Genomic DNA, 18,098 nt, shown 5'->3' on the forward strand with positions numbered 1-18,098 from the left:
TATCAGAGATGTCGATAGGGATCTCAGCTCAGCCTTACGGGAAATCTTGATGCATTGGTACTATGGGTAACACGTACGAGTGAAGTGTGAAGAAACTACAGGATGACGATTAGCATTTCGACTTCAATGCTGGAAGACTTTGATGTTCGAAGTTTGGGTTTTCACGTATACTAGAAGACTTTTGATGGAACTTGTGATTCAGAAGATTATGGTACTACTGCAGAGATTAACTGAAGATTGCAAGAGGTGCTTACAATAATTCGCTAGCAACGTCCAAGGGAGAAATTGTTGATGCATATTTTGTATGGCCGTCGCTGGGCGAATAACGTTTATTATTACATTGTACACCTAGATGTATTACATGCGTGAAACTGATCAGTTACAGGAGCATATGTAACTATTGGGCTGACTGTTGGGCCGTTCATGTCGATAGGTCCATTAGGGTAACCTAGGCCCAAGTCGTCTACATAAATCAGTTTCACGTGTGTTTTAGGGTAAAGAGTAGAACCTTAATTGAGGTCAGGCGTAGAACCTTAATTTGGAAGAGCCTTTTTGGTGATTCCAGTGCATAGGGGAGATTATACTCGATCTCCCCTAGCCATCCACTGTTTCTCTGTTTAAATCAATCATTTAATTTTAACGTTTATTCAATATTGTTGGTTTATATATTGATTCATTGTTTACTCTTCCATCTTATTAGTTTTGTTTATAAATGTTCAATCGATGCTTTGTTTATGATCTAAAGATCCGTATTAGCGAATCAAGGGACCAACAATAAATATAGTAATACCGTACACAAAAGTTAATTCACACATTTTTCCGTTGTTTGTGACTTCTCCTTTTATTAGAAGGCCCGGGTTCACCCGTTTCTTTTTGAGTTTCCAGTTGTTGTCGCTTAATTTGTTGTTCGGTTTGTTGTTGATTTTGTTGTTGTTATCATTGTTGAAGTTGTTCTCTTGATCTTTGTTGCGCTATCAGTTTTTGCATATAAATGAATTGTTGTTCTACCGTCATATGTGATTTTTGGTTCCCAAATAAATTTCGTTGAATGCTTGAATTTTGTAGTGGTGATCCAGTTGTTATACCCGAAACATTGGGAGTCCCAAACGCCAAAAGATTTGCCATGCTTGTTCCGGGTGTAAACCGAATTGATTAGTAAGAAATGGAAGGTTTTGATTATTGGAGAATTGATTATTGGAATTTACTTGATTATTAGATGATGAAGATATTTTGATTGTTTGAGAAATGGAGGAATATTTTAGAAAAAATGAATGGAAGGGTGCGTTTGTTTGCCTCTTAATAGAATGATTCAGCGCTGAATGCTGAACCATTCAGCATTTAGCGTGTTTGTTTCTGACCTCTGAATGACATATGGTGCTGAATGATTCAGAATCTAGTGCTGGACCATTCAGAGTTGAAACACTCTCTTAACAATTAAGAGCCTGATTTTTCTGTAATATTCTTTTCAAATCATATCAAGAACGTTTAACCAACAAGTATATTGTATCTTCTATTCATGTAACACGTTAATAAGGTAATTTTACTCAATAAATATCGTTTATTCAAAATGATTATCAAACAGCTTATTTTTATTCAGAACAAACTTTATTCAGAGCCTCTGAATCATTCAGATTCTGAACCATTCAGCGCTAAATCATTCAGTTTTTATCAAACACACCCAAAGATTATTAAATGAAGGAATGTTAAGAAAAAATGAATAGAATAGAAATAAAGATTTAATTTTAATTTTTTATTTATTAAAATTCAAATTTGGTTCAACGATAGGAATTTTAAAAACTGGTCAAACTCCAAAACCATTCAGAGCACTACATCTCGCTTAAGAGACCGTTGTCTGTTTCATGGCTTCAACCCACAACACAACGAACGAGACCACAACGGCCAATAGAGCACGTTGTGATCGTTGTGGTGCAATGAAAGTGACTCGTGGAGCGTAGGGAATGGTCTAATCTAATTGTACGGTATAATCTATCTATTACTCCGTAATAGATATACTGTAATTAATAAAGGGTGCTGATTCGTACACCATCAAAATTATCCATACACCACTAAATATGCAACACAGTGTTGTACTGTACAACTCTCTAAAGCATATTTAGTGGTGTATGGATAATTTCAAGTGGTGTACGAATCAGTCCCCATTAATAAAGGCCTATAAACTGTATTAAATAAATGATACTCCGTACCATCTACCAACTTTTTAATGGTCTCAAGTCTCGAGTAACATAACAAATTTAAATAAACCCCATTTCTTAAAAAAAACACTCACTCTCCACTTTTATCTTTTTATCTCTTCCTCTTTCTAACTATCCATTGTATCCTAACCTTTTCATCCATGGCTATTTTACTTGTTTTTATTCTCATAATCTCCATGTCACCTCACTCAAGTAAGCATTTCATTTTTCTCTCATTTACGACCCTAAAATACATGTGTACCTTATAAATATGTGTAATCTAATTATAAATATGTGTAATCTAATTTATTTATCTTTGTTTATAAATTAGGTGCAACATGGTGTGTGTGCAAAAAAGGTGGTCAAGATAATGTGCTTCAACAAGCAATAGACTACGCATGTGGAAATGGAGCAGACTGCACCCAAACACATAAAGGTGGCAAATGTTTTGACCCGGATACTGTTTTGGACCATTGTAACTATGCAGTTAATAGCTATTTTCAGAACAAGGGTCAGTCCCCTCAAGCATGTGTCTTTAATGGTGCAGCCATGGTTGTAACCAGTGATCCCAGTTAGTCTCTTCCCTTATCCTTACCTTTTTTTTTTTTTTTAGTACAAGTACGCTAAAAAAATATTGAGTACAAATCAGCAGCCTTTACATTATATGGAGTATTTGTCAATTTATTTTGTATATTTGATTTGATGACTAAATTAACTTTTTGCGTTTTTTGGTGTTATAATAGGTTCAAATGGATGTACGTACCCTACTTCAGCGAGGTATGGTTTTCAACAAACGGGCCGGGTCTCGGGTCAGATTGGGTTTGCTTTGAAACGGGTCATGGGTCAACTTGGTAGAGAAAAATTTGTGAGGAACATATTTTATGAGGTAGGAGTAAATAGTAATCATCAAATATTAGGTTTAAGTTAACTAACATAAATTCAAACTTTTCAAAAACATAAATATTCCCTTTAACAAATGCTGTAAAAATAAAAAAAGGTTACTAGTACTGTCAAAAGGTTAGGTTAAAAGATTTAGTAGGCCATAAATATGATTTGTAAATGTGATATAATTGTACGGAAATTAGTGGCGAGAGTGTGAGACTGAGGTGAGGGTAAACAAGGCTCTGCCCAATACATTTTGTCCATATCGAATGCACCACCACCAGGTCTGTGGCATGTCTCAAGTCTCAACCACCAACACCACATGTTTAACTAACAATTATAACCGTTGGATCAATCCCAAAAGTACCCATTTGAGATGTGTGCTAATCTTATATTTTACCATGTTACATGGAGTAACTTTTTAACTACTTACTACTCCTAGTACCCTTTAGACTAGTCGTAGCGGTTCTAATTGGGGGCGTGGTCAACTATAGGTGGCAAGCAAGCAACACCAATTTTATGGTGTATTGGGGTATTGTTTGGGCATGCGTTGCCCTGCAACGGAAGAAGCAACGGCATTGTTGCAAGTTTTTATTTTTTATTTAATTTAAAAATGTTATTTCTATCTCCTTTTAATAGTTAATCCAATTATATGTTAATACATCATCACAATACTCCTAACTCACATCATAAACCCACACCACCACTACTTCACACAAACAACCGACACGTCCTAGTCATAAAAAAGAACGACCGACACGTCCTAGTCATAAAAAAGCAACCCACGTCCCCAACCTATGCCCCCAACCACTACAAATGGTCTTATAATTATTATAGTGTGATTTTGACAATACAATACAAATAGTAGTAGTATTACTTAGATTGTTTACATTTTTAACTTCTCATAACCCACTATCAACCATATTTAAATTTTTTTGAACGGCAGCGTTATATTATCACGAAAAATTATCAACCATATTTAATACTCTGTAGTTTTGTTGTTTAGTTATACATAATAAATGCCCGGTCGAGAAATGACGCACATAGGAGTCTCGGTCACATGTGCGAAATGTACAGTTGAACATGACTTAAAATTTTGAAGGGGCCCGGAATTTTGAATTCGTATATAATTATATGTTAATTTATATTTATGTTCATAAATCAAATTTTGAAAATTCATTTATCAAAAAATTTAATCGTACATTAACTTCTTTTCTATTGATAAATTTTTAGTACTATATATATTTTTATATGTATTATAAATTTAACGTTTATAGAGGTCCAACTTTTGTTATGAATTTTATTTTTTTTTATTTTTTTTATTTTTTTTTTTTGGAAGGCAAGCTTGCATCAGTCCGGACCGAAGCCTAGTCATCATTTGCACACACACACGCGCTTTCGGGCAGGAAACCCGAACCACACTCTGAGGATCCGACCCTTTAACCATCCCGAGGGGCAGGCGGGCCGGATCTTAGTCCCGGAGCGGGTCGGTAAAACCTTCCCTTTGGGCCACCTTCAAGGAATATATTTCAATTCCTAGAGCGGGTGACGAGGTTCGAACCCGAGACCTCTAGCCCTGCGAGTACACAAGTGTAACCGCGGTACCATTGAAGCAATGCTTCGTTGGTGTTATGAATAGAACCCATTAAAATAATGAGACGGCTCCAATGATATAAAAATTAAAAAATGAGTTGCTATAGTTATTTAACATTTGTAAGTAGATGTTTATGTTTATTTAACCTTTTCTATATGCACTTTTGGTGGCGATACGTGATTTTAGTGTAAAATGGAACAGTTGGTGCGTTAATTATAGAATCCAACAATTATTTTGTGACAAAACAATATCGACATGTGCAGTGGTACGGGCGGGTCAACCAACACACATTCACCGGGTTCGAATCCGACTTCTACATTTGGCAACAACCCATCAAATACTGGAACTTTAGGTGGCGGAATGGGAGGGTTGGGTCCGTCTGCATCCAGCATGGACACAGATGTCAGCCAAGGCGGGTTAACGCTACGCCAGCAAACCAACATTGTTGGTATATTTGTGATCGCGTCTGCAGGAGTTATGATGCTGATGATGTAAAATGATGATTGTACGTTGCTTGTGTTGCTCCCTGTAGAAGGTACATGTTGGTTTTGCATGTTATTTAGTAGTATGGTGGTGTTGCCTCCCTAGTTTATGTAGAGAGTATGATTGTATGAAACATCCAGTTTAGTTTTTTTATTTTTTATTTTACTTCTTTTTGTTAAGTTCTAGTATTAGTTATGTTTTGAAATATTTGTTTCAAGTTTTGTATGAGGAGGAAGGTTAATTTTAATTTTATGTCATTAGTACTAATTACTAATGGTTGTTAGTCAAAGATTACCATCAAGCAGTTAATACTCTACTGTTAAAATATATGCAATATAAACTAAAAAACAAGTTTTTTGAATAGAATTAAAATATACTAGTGATAAAAGTCACATATTAAACATTTAAACAAGGAACAAATGTCATAAAAACTTCCACGAACTCAAATTATCTAATTTGTGAGCATTAGCTTAATCATACCTCTAATTCTGCCTTAAAAAGAAATTCATACATATGTAAACCATTCCATGCGTTTAGATGTTTCGCTTGATCGATATTAACTAGAGTTTTAATGTTCTAACAGTTGTTTACGTATTTTCTGATTCATTAAACATATTCTCATGTCTTTGACATCGATCGAGCTGTTGACCAACTATAAACGTCGGACTGAGGGAGGGCGGTGTCAGAAAGAGAGTTTTGGTGGGGCCCGTAGATATCCTGGATGCCAATAATACAGTGGCGTTGTTGATCGTGCATCGTTGTGGCTGCAACTGCTTCATCCTTATCAATCGGTAACCTATCGAAAGTTGCATTCATAAATGTAGCAGCCATGATCACAACCGGCCCTGATGCCATGAGTGGGCCTGCAACAGCACCACCCACTACCTGGCCCTGCGGACCCACTAAGTATATAGCTAGGCCAGCAACACCTGCTGGGGCCGGTGGTGGTAAAACAGACCCCACCAATGATAAAATTTCGAACCGCCCATGAAGGGTGACTATAGGCCCAGAGCCTGGGCTACCCTGTGCTGGTGACGGTTGACGCAACATTACGTTGTTCACGAACCCGGCCGCACTTAGGACCCAGATTCCCTGTTGCTTCCTCCTAGCATAAGTGGTTAAGCTCTCAACAATGTCACAACCTGTGCTAATTTCCATAGCGTGGGCCCGAAGCGTGTTGGCACTGTCTCGGGTAATGATGATGGGCGGTTTTGGTTTGTTTTTGGATCCAGCGGGCCTCCCTCGTGGCCTCCTAACATGTTCGCCCGTTTTTGTAGTTAGAGCACTAAGATCAGCACCATTAGCCATATTTGTATATCAGGTTAACCAATTTTGAGTTTATGTAGGAGATTGTTATCGATTTATTTATGCCGAAAAATCAAAAGAATGACTTAAGATTAGGGGATTGTTAAGTAACACCAACTCTTTTTCAACATTTTCATTTTAATTTTAGTTTATGTTTTTCAAATTCCTAATTTTCAACTACAATTGATTCATAATCCCATCTAGAAAGGCCATCCTGGTAATGGGAAGGGTAAAACAGTACTTTTACATAACTCATGAATTACTCACAGAAGAAAAGGGTAAAACAGTAATTTTACTAGCAGAAAAACACCAATGGAAAACTAGTTTACACAGACTAAATGTTTACTAATGAATGGTGTTCAAGAATTAAAGATGTTATGTTCTGACTGGAAACTCAAACTTTTTAATCATTTTAGAAATCTTTTCCAATAGTTTTGTTGCGTCTGACTCATCAGCGGATCGAGAGGTCCACTCTTGGTAACGATGCAGACTACCAGTAAAGTCGGTAAAAAGGCCGTCAACCCCGATTGTGTTTATCCAGTAATCGTATTCTATATACGCGTCTTCACTGAAGTTGAAATGCAAATACTTGTTTTCATTGCGAAATGTGTATGGGTGCACCTACAAATGAAACAGATTATATAAGGCTTTTAAAGTCAAACATAGAACGTTCAAAGTTTTAATTCAATACAAAGTTAATGAAACTTCAAGAAATACATGACAAGTAAAATGAAATTTCTAAAATACGAGTATTAGGTTGCGTTTGATAAAAGTGAATGATTTAGTGTTCAATGGTTCATAATCGGAATGATTCAAAGTCTCTAAATAAACTTGGTTCTGAATAAAAATAAGCTCTTTGATAATCATATTGAATTAACGATATGAATTAGGTAAAATTACATTATTAACGTGTTACATGTATAAAAAATTCAATATACATGTTTGTTAAGTGTTCTGGATATGATTTGAGGAGGATATTACAGAAAATTTAAGTGCTTAATGGTTAAGAGATTGTTTCATCTCTGAATGATTCAACACTGAATGTTAAACCAGAGATCAGAAATAAATGCGTTGAATGTTGAATGGTTCAACATTCAATGCTAAACCATTCAGTTAAGAGGTAAACAAACACACCCTTATATATGTAAAAAAAAGAAAAATGGAGCTAAGAATCAATAAAAAAAATCCACATCAATTTGGATTTCAAAACTATGGCTTGAAAAACGGTAAACGGATAAGGTTTTCTAGTTCAGCTACCCGGAAAGAGCGAGTATTTCTACTCAGATGTACATGGTCTAATCGGGTTATCCCGTGACTGTTTCCAACCCCTTTCCTGGTCACTTCAGTAAAATACTGCTTAACAAGAAACGAATGGGCCTATAGGGTCGAAAGCTATTTAAAATTATTTTTATAATTAAAAAACTACATTTTGACACCTAAACCAAAACGTACCTGCAGATTGTGGGCATGTGCTCTGGCAACAAGATCAGTAGGCGTTTGAAGGTAGTTGTCTGTTACAGGAACAATGGTGTCTTTCCATGGACCGATTCCTACAACGTAATCTTTGATATAATCAAAGTAATGATCTGAAGTGATTTCCGCATACGTCTACAAAATATAAAAAACAAAAAACAAAAGTCATTACGATCATCTTTTTAAATTAGTTAATTAAATTAATTATTATCATATGGACAGCTTCAGATTACCTGATGTGTGTCTTGTGTTGTTACATCCACATCATCAATAAGAAAGATTTTTGGTAAATCGGTCTGGTTATGAATATGAACAAGTGATGACGGTGCAAACGACTGAATAAAACACGGTTGTTTTAGCCATTCTTTCGATAAATATGAACCTTTATAACCGTATTTCTTAAGGGTGTCTACGAATACGTCTTCAAATTTCTTCCCTTTTGGCCATTTCACCTGTAGAAATAAAAGATTAAATTTTATAAAATTAGTGAAACGTTTCGATGCATCAAGAATAATGTTAACAGAATAACTCACATGTTGATTCATCAATATTGGATTTTTAATTTCCGGATATATTCCAACTACCCTCGGTGCGTTTATTGCTATTTGAATGTATTCTTCGAACGTAATGATGGGAAACTTTCCTGCTCATCGACATAATGCATGTGTTAGAAACTGTTTTATAAACAAACATAATAATATATGGTTCGATAAACTTTACTAAAATTGATTAAGGCATCGTTAAGAGATATCATGTATATGAATCATATCATATATCATATAAGCAATTATAGTAAGGAGGCAGAACCAGATAGGGGCTTGGATTTTGCAGTTCAAAAAATAGTTGATGACATATTTGGAAAACTCAGATTAATTAAGAAATGAATATACAAAGAAAATGACCAAAATTGACATTCTCAAAAAAAAAATGGAAGCACATGAAACTGATAATATAAAAAGATGATCAGAATATGTACATCCAAACATGACAATCATGATGTTAGAATAAACATTGAGTCTCAAAATGTGTATACGAGCATGTGAGGGGACTTAACGGAGAAAGTTAACGATTTTCTAACGGGAGGACTATCGACGCAGAAAAATGTGAACCATAAGGACTGTCGATGCAAAAAAAAAAGATATAGGGTCTATATCGGAAAATATGGACAAATCACAGGGACTATCCGTGTAATTATGTCTTTAAGAAATGAAATTTTGGGAGAAAAATGAGAACAGTATGTAACTAACCATTATACTGCTGATCTCGGAAATCAAACCTTTGCTTTGCCCTCAAAGTTTTTAGTTCTTTTAATGTAAAATCAACTGCAACAATTTGCAAAATTAGCAAATTATATATAAATTGTGTCTATTTTGCCAACTTTACTTGCATATTTTTACTTCACATATCGGATTTCATGGTTCTTTCTGGTCGGAGGTCCCTAGGAAGCAGCCTCTCTGCTCTACAGAATAGGGAGGGACGACTTCCTCTACCTGGGGACCGATAGGTATCCTGGGTAGAAGAATGACTTCCCTTTTACTTTAGGGTAGAGGAAAGGACTGCCTACATCTAACCTCCCCATACTCCACTTTAGTGGAATTGGGTATTGTTGTTGTGTTGTGTTGTGTGTTGTCAAAGTTAAATAAAGAGAAGCTTACATATGAAAAGTCCAGTTTGATTAGCTCCTTCAACTTCATAGGTCTTAACACGGTCTGTAAATTCCTTGTGTTCGGCAATGTCCGTAGTTTCATCGAGTGTGACATCATGGTGACACATAAGAACACCATCTTTGCTAGTTAATATATCCGTTTCTATGAAGTCTGCGCCTTCTTCAATTGCTCTCTGTAGGAACCATTAATTGTCAAAACATCATAATAAACATGTGCACAATTACAGGGTGTTAAAGCCATACTTGGATCATAAAATAAAATTCTGATTATTTATATATTATGACAAAAATGCATGGTTGGTCCAGTGGTTTACATCAAATAAAGTTATTGGTCCTTGATCTTTTTTTTTTCAAGGTGGTTGGTTCCTGTGGTTTACAAAATAGGCGTGGGTGGTCCCTGTGGTTGTTTTTTATGGGCGTGGGTGGTCATGTCAGTGTTTACATAATGGGCGTGGTTGGTCCTTGTTACGGACCACCAACCAGACATTTGTAAACCACAAGGACCAACCACCTCGTAAAAAAGATCAGGAACCAATGACTTCATTTGATGTAAACCATAGGGACCAACCGTGCAATTTATACACGTATTCCCAAAACATAACTCAATATCTGAAATCAGGACCAGATATTGGGGCATGCAAGGCATGCGGTGGCACAAGGCCCAATAGATTTAGGGGCCTAAAAATTTTAGCCTAATGTTACATACCTACGTTCATATATCAATTAAGAGTCTAAAAATTAAAAAATTAAAAACATAATAAGCATCGAATACAAAGGGCCCACTTTTGTTTATTGAACTTATTACGGAGTATTATATATGAAAAAATCTCGTATATAAAGGGCCACTTTTGTTTATTGAACATGGCCCATAAATTTGACAGGACTACCCTGTATGAAATAATTGAAATATATGACACGCACACATATTCATAATCAAGATTACCTAAAGTTAGCACAAATGAATAATCGAATATGCCAGTGTTTTAGTATCACATGTTTTCCTTATAAGGAGTACTTCATTAATCATAAAACTTATAAGTTTGACTTTAAAAAGTCAAAATTACATTTTCTGTGTTGGGAGTAGATTAAAAACTATACCAAATAAGCAGGTCCAGTTTCCTCAGGGAGTTCTCCATTTGAACCTCGATGTGCAACGTTAAATGGACGAAACGTTTGTAACGGCTTTTTCATACTTTCATTATCACTAGGAAGTGGATAAAGTCTCCTTGCTGACGACCCGATAAAGAGTAGCAAAAATGTAAAAATGGCACAACCTGAGAAAAGAATATTGTAATCTTAAACATTACAAAGTTTACTTAAACATTAAACAGCAAGTAAAAGTCAATTATTGATTTAGAAGTCAAAAGTTTGTTCCTTAAACCCCAAACTAATAGTAGTTCTGTCATAGCTTATACACTTTCTACAAAAATTATGAATACTGCAGAAGAATCTAAGATTTTCAAATGGATTTAAATTAAATTACCTACCTAAAGTAGCAGAATTCAAATTAAATGTCTAAAATGGATTAAAATGTCCTTTTCTATAAAAATTGTAGCAGTTTATTACTAATTCTAGTCAACAAATCACATAATAATGACCAAAACAATTACTTTACTACTGATCTCTTAAAAAAAATAGAATAAATATCAAGTACACTGAGCTTAACTAAATCAGTTTGACTTTTAAAAGTCAATCACAGCACTAACAGTATACTTAAACTTCATAGCATACTTTATACTATAAATTTTTACACTTAATATTGATTCCTCTTTAATTTTTTAATCTAATCATCAGAATTTTCAAATAACTAATCAAAATCCACTTCAATTCTAAGCTTGATATTCAGCTACTTTAACCAAAAATATGAAAACGTTAAGATATTTAGCATTTCAATAAATCTAAATAAAAAACTGATGAATGTAAGCATGAAATTGTAATCAGATACTTACTTGATGAACTCATGTTGATCGGAATCACCCCAGAATAAAAAGTTCCGATCTTGTCGGGCTTTTGTAATTTGATTTAAATAATTAATAATTAATAATTAATAGATGATAAAAATGAGCAGAACATAAAAAAGAGTGAGTATTTATGGAGAGAGTAGAAGATGGGATAATTCTGGGATCAACGCTTCATCCACGCCGAGTTTACCTGAAATTTGAATTTTATTTGTTTTCATTCGGATATTCTCCTTCTATCTTATCAATATATTGTTATTAATTAATTAAGTAATACTCCGTATTAAATTAATTTTTAGTATAAAATGAGTTTTATATTTTGAGGGTATATTTGGGAGATTACTCTATAAATCTAAATGATATAGCCCAAATGAATAGTGCCTCTTAATAGTTTCACAAATACCCCTCAAACTTTTTATATTTTCACAATTTAATCCCGTCCTTTATATCACTTAACTTATAGCTTTTACAAACTTACCACATAGTTTTCACATTTTATACTTTAACCATTACACTTCTCATTCATTATAAATCGATCCCATAATTTTTACTAACTAACAACTATTCATTATTATTATTATTATTATTATTATTATTATTATTAAATCAACCATATAATTTTTCACTTTATTATTGTTTAACTTTTACTTTTATTATAAATTAACTACGTAACTCATTATATATATATATATATATATATATATATATATATATATATATATATTATTCTCTACATCTCTAAAAGACAGAGGCTTTATGAAGAGTTCTTCCCCATGCTTTAGTCGTTTATACGTCGTGTAAAAAGGTTGTACCCATAATGACACCACACTAAACATTGAGAACCATTATAAACTTTAGAGCGCCAAATGTAAATTTCTAGGGTAAAAAATGTAAACTCCATAGGGATCTAAAGTTAAAGTTCAAGGGCTAAATCGTAACTTCTTTATTTTCCATAAAACTCCCCAACAAATCCACCTAAATTTTTAACCGCCTTTAAATTTTCGTACGACTTGAGATAGATTTAACCGACATAATCGTTAAACACGAAATAATTTTACGAACCAAACACAACAAATTATATCCGAAACGGAGTCCCGACGCGGAGCGAGGGCTCCTCCACTAGTTAATACTGTTTCTAAATACAAAGGTAAGTGATGTACTTTTTGATAATGTGGCAATGTCGAGAGATGAAGTTTTTTTTTAAAGGAGAGTGTTAAATTTGAGTATTAAATATTGTGTTAGTGATGTGATTATGCCTGTCAAACGGGTCAGGTTGGGTCGGTTTGAGTAACGAGTCAAAATGGTTTTGGGATGAAATGGGTCATAGGTGAAACGGGTCAAAATGGGTCAGGTTGGGTCGGTTTGGGTAACGGGTCACAGGTCAGTTGGGTCAAATGGGTTACATCGCTAATGATACGCATAATGATCCGTCTCAAAAACAGGCAAGCATCTCGGCAAAGATCCTACCCGGCACCGCACCACCCGGAATACGGACCCTTTCCCGACATCCATCCGATGACATCTCAGCAACTTTACCACGCCGGGCGAATGGCTAGACTGAGAGCTCAGATGACATACACATAACCGGCATTATGCAGTTGTCATACCCCGTCCTAATCCATCTGGACGAAGTCTTCAACATTTGGTCCCATTGCGAGGTACTGACCTAAATATGCCATGAACGACTCCAAGTAATATCTTTAAAATGAGCAAATGCACAGCGGAAGATTTCTTTCATACCTGAGAATAAACATGCTTTAAAGTGTCAACCAAAAGGTTGGTGAGTTCATAGGTTTATCATAATAATCATTTCCATAATTTTAATAGACCACGTGATTTTCAAATATTTAATTGTACACGTAACCCGAGTACAAAATAATACGCGTAACCCGCGATTTAAAAATCATTCATATGGTGAACACCTGGTAACCGACATTAACAAAAATGCATCTAGAATATCCCCATCATTCCGAGACTCTCATCGGATATGATAAATCGAAGTACTAAAGCATCTGTAACCCGAATGGGGTTTGTTAGGCCCAATAGATCTATCTTTAGGATTCGCGTCAATTAGGGCTTCTGTTCCCTAATTCTTAGATTACCAGACTAAAAAGGGGCATATTCTGTTTAATAATCCAGCCATAGAATGTAGTTTCAATTACTTGTGTCTATTTCGTAAAACATTTATAAAAGCAGTGCATGTATTCTCAGTCCCAAAAAATATATATTGCAAAAGCATTTAAAAAGGAGCAAATGAAACTCACCATACAATATTTTGTAGTAAAAATATTTACACGACGAAACTGAATAATGCAAGGTTGCCCTCGGATTCACGAACCTATATCATATATATATATATATATATATATATATATATATATATATATATATATATATATATATATATATATATATATATATATATATATATATATTAACATATATAATTGTAATCTAACAAATTTATGTATTATTATTAGTGATATAAATTATATCTTCAATAATTCATTATTTAAAATAATTCTTTATTAAAGTAGTTTTATAATTCATTTAATTATAATATTTATCATTCATGAAAATAATAACTTACATTAAAGTTTTTAAAATATATATTTATATATTAATTGATGTATTTACATATAACTTAATTAATATCATTTTAATAATAAAAAATATATTGATATGTAATATTATTGTAAAATGTCTCTTTGTAATAATACTAGTAAGAATGATCATAATAATGATAGTAATAATAGTAATAATGATAATAATATTAATGTTAGTTTTAAAATAATAATTTTAGTAAGAATGATAATGATAATGATAATAATAATAATAATAATAATAATAGTAGTAATAATAATAATAATTATAATATCTATAATAATAATACTTTTACTAATAATGGTAATAATAATGGTAGCAATAATAATATAATAATACTTATAATAATAATGATAATAACAGTCATTTTTAATAAAAAATTTAATAATAATGATAATGAAAACAATACTTTTGATAATAATACTTAATACCTAATAATAACAATAATAATCTTATTATTAATGATAATAATACTATTTAATGATAATACTAGAAATGATAATAATATTAGTAATAATAATAATAATAATAATAATAATAATAATAATAATAATAATAATAATAATAATAATAATAATAATAAAATAATAATAATGATAATAATATTAAATTTATACTTTTAAAAAATATGATAATTCTAATAATAAAAATAACAATGTTAACACTAATATCTTCATTAAAATCATCTAATTACTTAAATCATCTTAATATACTTGTATTGTTATAATCATAATATAATATGTTATCAAATCATAATTATCAACATTAGGGTGTTAAAGTAAAAGTTCGGATCAAGTTATACCCTCTGTGTACACGATCAATAGAACGATTAGCAACAACAACGAAGACTCGAGAGGTTATGAAAATCTCAATCTAAATGAGACGACCCGTCCTAATCCATAAGGACGAATACAATAACATATGATTACATTGCGAGGCATTTAACCTCTAAATGATACATTTTACGAACATTGCATTCGTTTTTAAAAGACAAACTTTCATTTCATCGAAAGTTGACAGGCATGCATACCATCTCATAATATCCAACTATAAATGACCTAATCTGTCATTTACTTAATAATAATCTTTATTGAACTCAATGACTTGAATGCAACGTCTTTTGAAATATGCCCATGAATGACTCCAAGTAATATCCTTAAAATGAACTAATGCACAGCAGAAGATTTCTTTCATACCTAAGAATAAACATGCTTAAAAGTGTCAACCAAGAGGTTGGTGAGTTCATTAGTTTATCATAAACAATCTTTTCCATCATTTTAATAGACCACAAGATTTCATTCAATAATCATACACTCGCAAGTGTTTAAAATTCATTCATATGGTTTGAACACCTGGTAACCGACATTAACAAAATGCATCTAGAATATCCCCAAACATATAAACATCGAAGTACTAAAGCAGTTCAAATTCTCTGACTGAGGCGTGTCAAAGCCCATAGATCTATCTTTAGGATTCGCGTCAATTGGTGGCAATTATAATAAACATCAATTCTTAGGCTACCAAGTTCAACAAGGGCGATGTCCGGTATAACAATTCAACCATAGAATGTAGTTTCAATTACTTGTGTCTATTTCATCAAACATTTATAAAAGTGCATGTATTCTCAGTCCCAAAAATATATATTGCAAAAGCATTTAAAAAGGGAGCAAATGAAACTCACCATACTGTATTTTGTAGTAAAAATACATATGACGATATTTAACAACTGAACAATGCAGGGTTGGCATCGGATTCACGAACCTATATCAGTTGTATTTTCATCAATACATATAATTGTAATTGAACCAATAATTATATTATTATTAGTGATAATTTTTATATTAATAACTTATATACTTTATTATATATTCATTTTGTATATTTAAGTAAAGTGTTTATATATTTAAGTTATGGTTATTATACATATTTTTATTTACTTAATCTTTTGTTTACAAAATATTAGTTATAGTAATACTAGAGTAATATTAATAATAATAAAAATGATAATAGTTATACTACTTAATATTACTAATTAAGATACTAATGGTTATGATTTCATTAGTGATAAAAATAATGATATTAATAATAATAATATACTTATATTAATAAAAATGGTTCTACATTTATAAAGTGATAATAATACTAATATTTATGAAAATAATAATAATTTGTATTATTTTCACAATAATAATAATAATAAATACTACAATAATGATTTTACCTACTAATACTTAACTATAATAATAATAATAATAATAATAATAATAATAATAATAATAATAATAATAATAATAGTAATATAAATAATAATACTAATAATAATAATCATTTTCATGTACTAATAGCAATAATACTAATGATAATAATAATAATATCCAAAATCATAATAATAATAATAATAATAATAATAATAATAATAATAATAATAATAATAATAATAATAATAATAATAATAATAATAATAATAATAATAATAATAATAATTATTATTATTATTATTATTATTATTATTATTATTATTATTATTATTATTATGCTCTAATGTTATTACTTAATAAAAATTAATTGTTAATAATAATAATCATTTTAATTGTATAATACAACAATAAGTAATAATAATAATAATAATAATTGTAAGTATGGTACTAATAATAATAATAATCATAATAATAACAATAATAACATTAATAATAATAATAACATTAATAATAATAATAACATTAATAATTTAATAATAATCATAATAAAAATATATATAAAAAAGCTTTATACCCTTTTAAAAACTTCTGTAAAAAGAATTGCCCCATACCGGGCTCGAACCCGTGACCTCTCGCACACCATAAGCAGACATAACCATGGCTCTGTATTTATTTTTCTGCTTTATGACAACTTCAATTAAATATAACCCGAAGTTCTTTTTGTTCTACTTCCTTTTTCTTCATTATCAAAATCAATTAAATCGATTGTAATCCAAACACAGATCATAACAGTTACATTATATTGTGGAATTTACACAAAACTTCACTTAAAAAGTGATTGAATTAATTTAAAACAGAAAGATAAAATCAAGCTGTAACAGAAAGAAAAACCACGATGAACACGTGTAAGACCCTAATCTTCATTGTACAGCAGAGTATATAGAGTACTTAAAGTGTGGGAATGATTGTGCAGTTAAACAGAAGTCAGAGAGCAATCTGAGCTTAGTGCGCGCCGCGCACACCAAAGGGAGCGCGCCGCGCACTCCCTACTGTAGCCGGGTTTTTGCTGTTTTAATGAGATATTTTGATGGGCAATTTGGTAATTTCACTTGTGGACGAGTTAAAGCCAGTTGTGGAGTATCATTAACTCCATTATCAACAACCTTATCCCCTTTACTTAAATTTTAGAGTGAGAGTGTGATTCTTGAGTGAGAAAGCTTAAATCTAAGGGGAAGAAGTTGTTCTCGGACCAAAGTGCGGGTATTAAAGTTGTTCATCCCCTCTCTAGCTCCGTTGTGGTTATAGTGGTATGTTCTAACTTTAATTTCCTTACTTTGATTTTGTGTAAGGGTTAGGGTTTGGGTAAATGAAGAACATAAAACCCATATTTGGTGATTTTGGGTGTTCTTGGGTAAGATGGAGTCATGAAGACTCATTGGTAACTAACCTAGGGTTTCAAAGTGGTAATTGATGTTTATGAGTCCTAATTGGTTAGTTAATTACTAGCACAACTAGTTAATTAGTAAATGGGTGTTAGATGGGTTAGTAGATAACCCGAAATGGGTGTGTTGACTTTAAATTAGTCAAGGGGCTAATGATTGACCTAATTGGGAAATATGGGCATGAAATACCCTAGTTGTGTAATGGTTAGTGTTGTTGGACCTTAATCACTAGCTTTTAAGTGATTAATGATGGTCTTGACCCTTAAAGGGCGGTTTTGGTGAAAATGGGGCATTTAATGCA

General features: G+C 32.2%; 3 protein-coding genes across 3 annotated transcripts; 1 reads left to right on the forward strand and 2 right to left on the reverse strand.

Annotated features, from left to right (window-relative positions):
* The first annotated feature begins 2,336 nt into the window (after nt 1-2,336).
* On the forward strand, nt 2,337-5,377 carry LOC139850690 (PLASMODESMATA CALLOSE-BINDING PROTEIN 2-like). Its single transcript, XM_071840246.1, has 4 exons — nt 2,337-2,405; nt 2,524-2,763; nt 2,936-2,969; nt 4,932-5,377. Exons 1-4 carry the CDS (start codon nt 2,354-2,356, stop codon nt 5,161-5,163), a joined length of 558 nt encoding a protein of 185 aa, XP_071696347.1. The 5' UTR covers nt 2,337-2,353; the 3' UTR covers nt 5,164-5,377.
* Nucleotides 5,378-5,769: 392 nt separating this feature from the next.
* LOC139847404 (AT-hook motif nuclear-localized protein 16-like) lies at nt 5,770-6,459 on the reverse strand. The gene has a single exon (XM_071837075.1). It carries the CDS (start codon nt 6,457-6,459, stop codon nt 5,770-5,772), a length of 690 nt encoding a protein of 229 aa, XP_071693176.1.
* Nucleotides 6,460-6,633: 174 nt separating this feature from the next.
* Nucleotides 6,634-11,780, reverse strand: LOC139847406 (glycerophosphodiester phosphodiesterase GDPD6). The gene is made up of 8 exons (XM_071837077.1): nt 11,545-11,780; nt 10,694-10,869; nt 9,585-9,768; nt 9,177-9,251; nt 8,463-8,572; nt 8,163-8,381; nt 7,909-8,064; nt 6,634-7,077 (listed from the first exon to the last, which is right to left on the reverse strand). The coding sequence occupies exons 1-8, from the start codon at nt 11,555-11,557 to the stop codon at nt 6,832-6,834; spliced, it is 1,179 nt and encodes a 392-aa protein (XP_071693178.1). The 5' UTR covers nt 11,558-11,780; the 3' UTR covers nt 6,634-6,831.
* Between the last annotated feature and the right edge of the window lie 6,318 nt (nt 11,781-18,098).

The sequence above is a fragment of the Rutidosis leptorrhynchoides genome, chromosome 5 (assembly GCF_046630445.1).
Source record: "Rutidosis leptorrhynchoides isolate AG116_Rl617_1_P2 chromosome 5, CSIRO_AGI_Rlap_v1, whole genome shotgun sequence".
In the NCBI taxonomy this organism is placed as follows: Eukaryota; Viridiplantae; Streptophyta; class Magnoliopsida; order Asterales; family Asteraceae; genus Rutidosis; species Rutidosis leptorrhynchoides.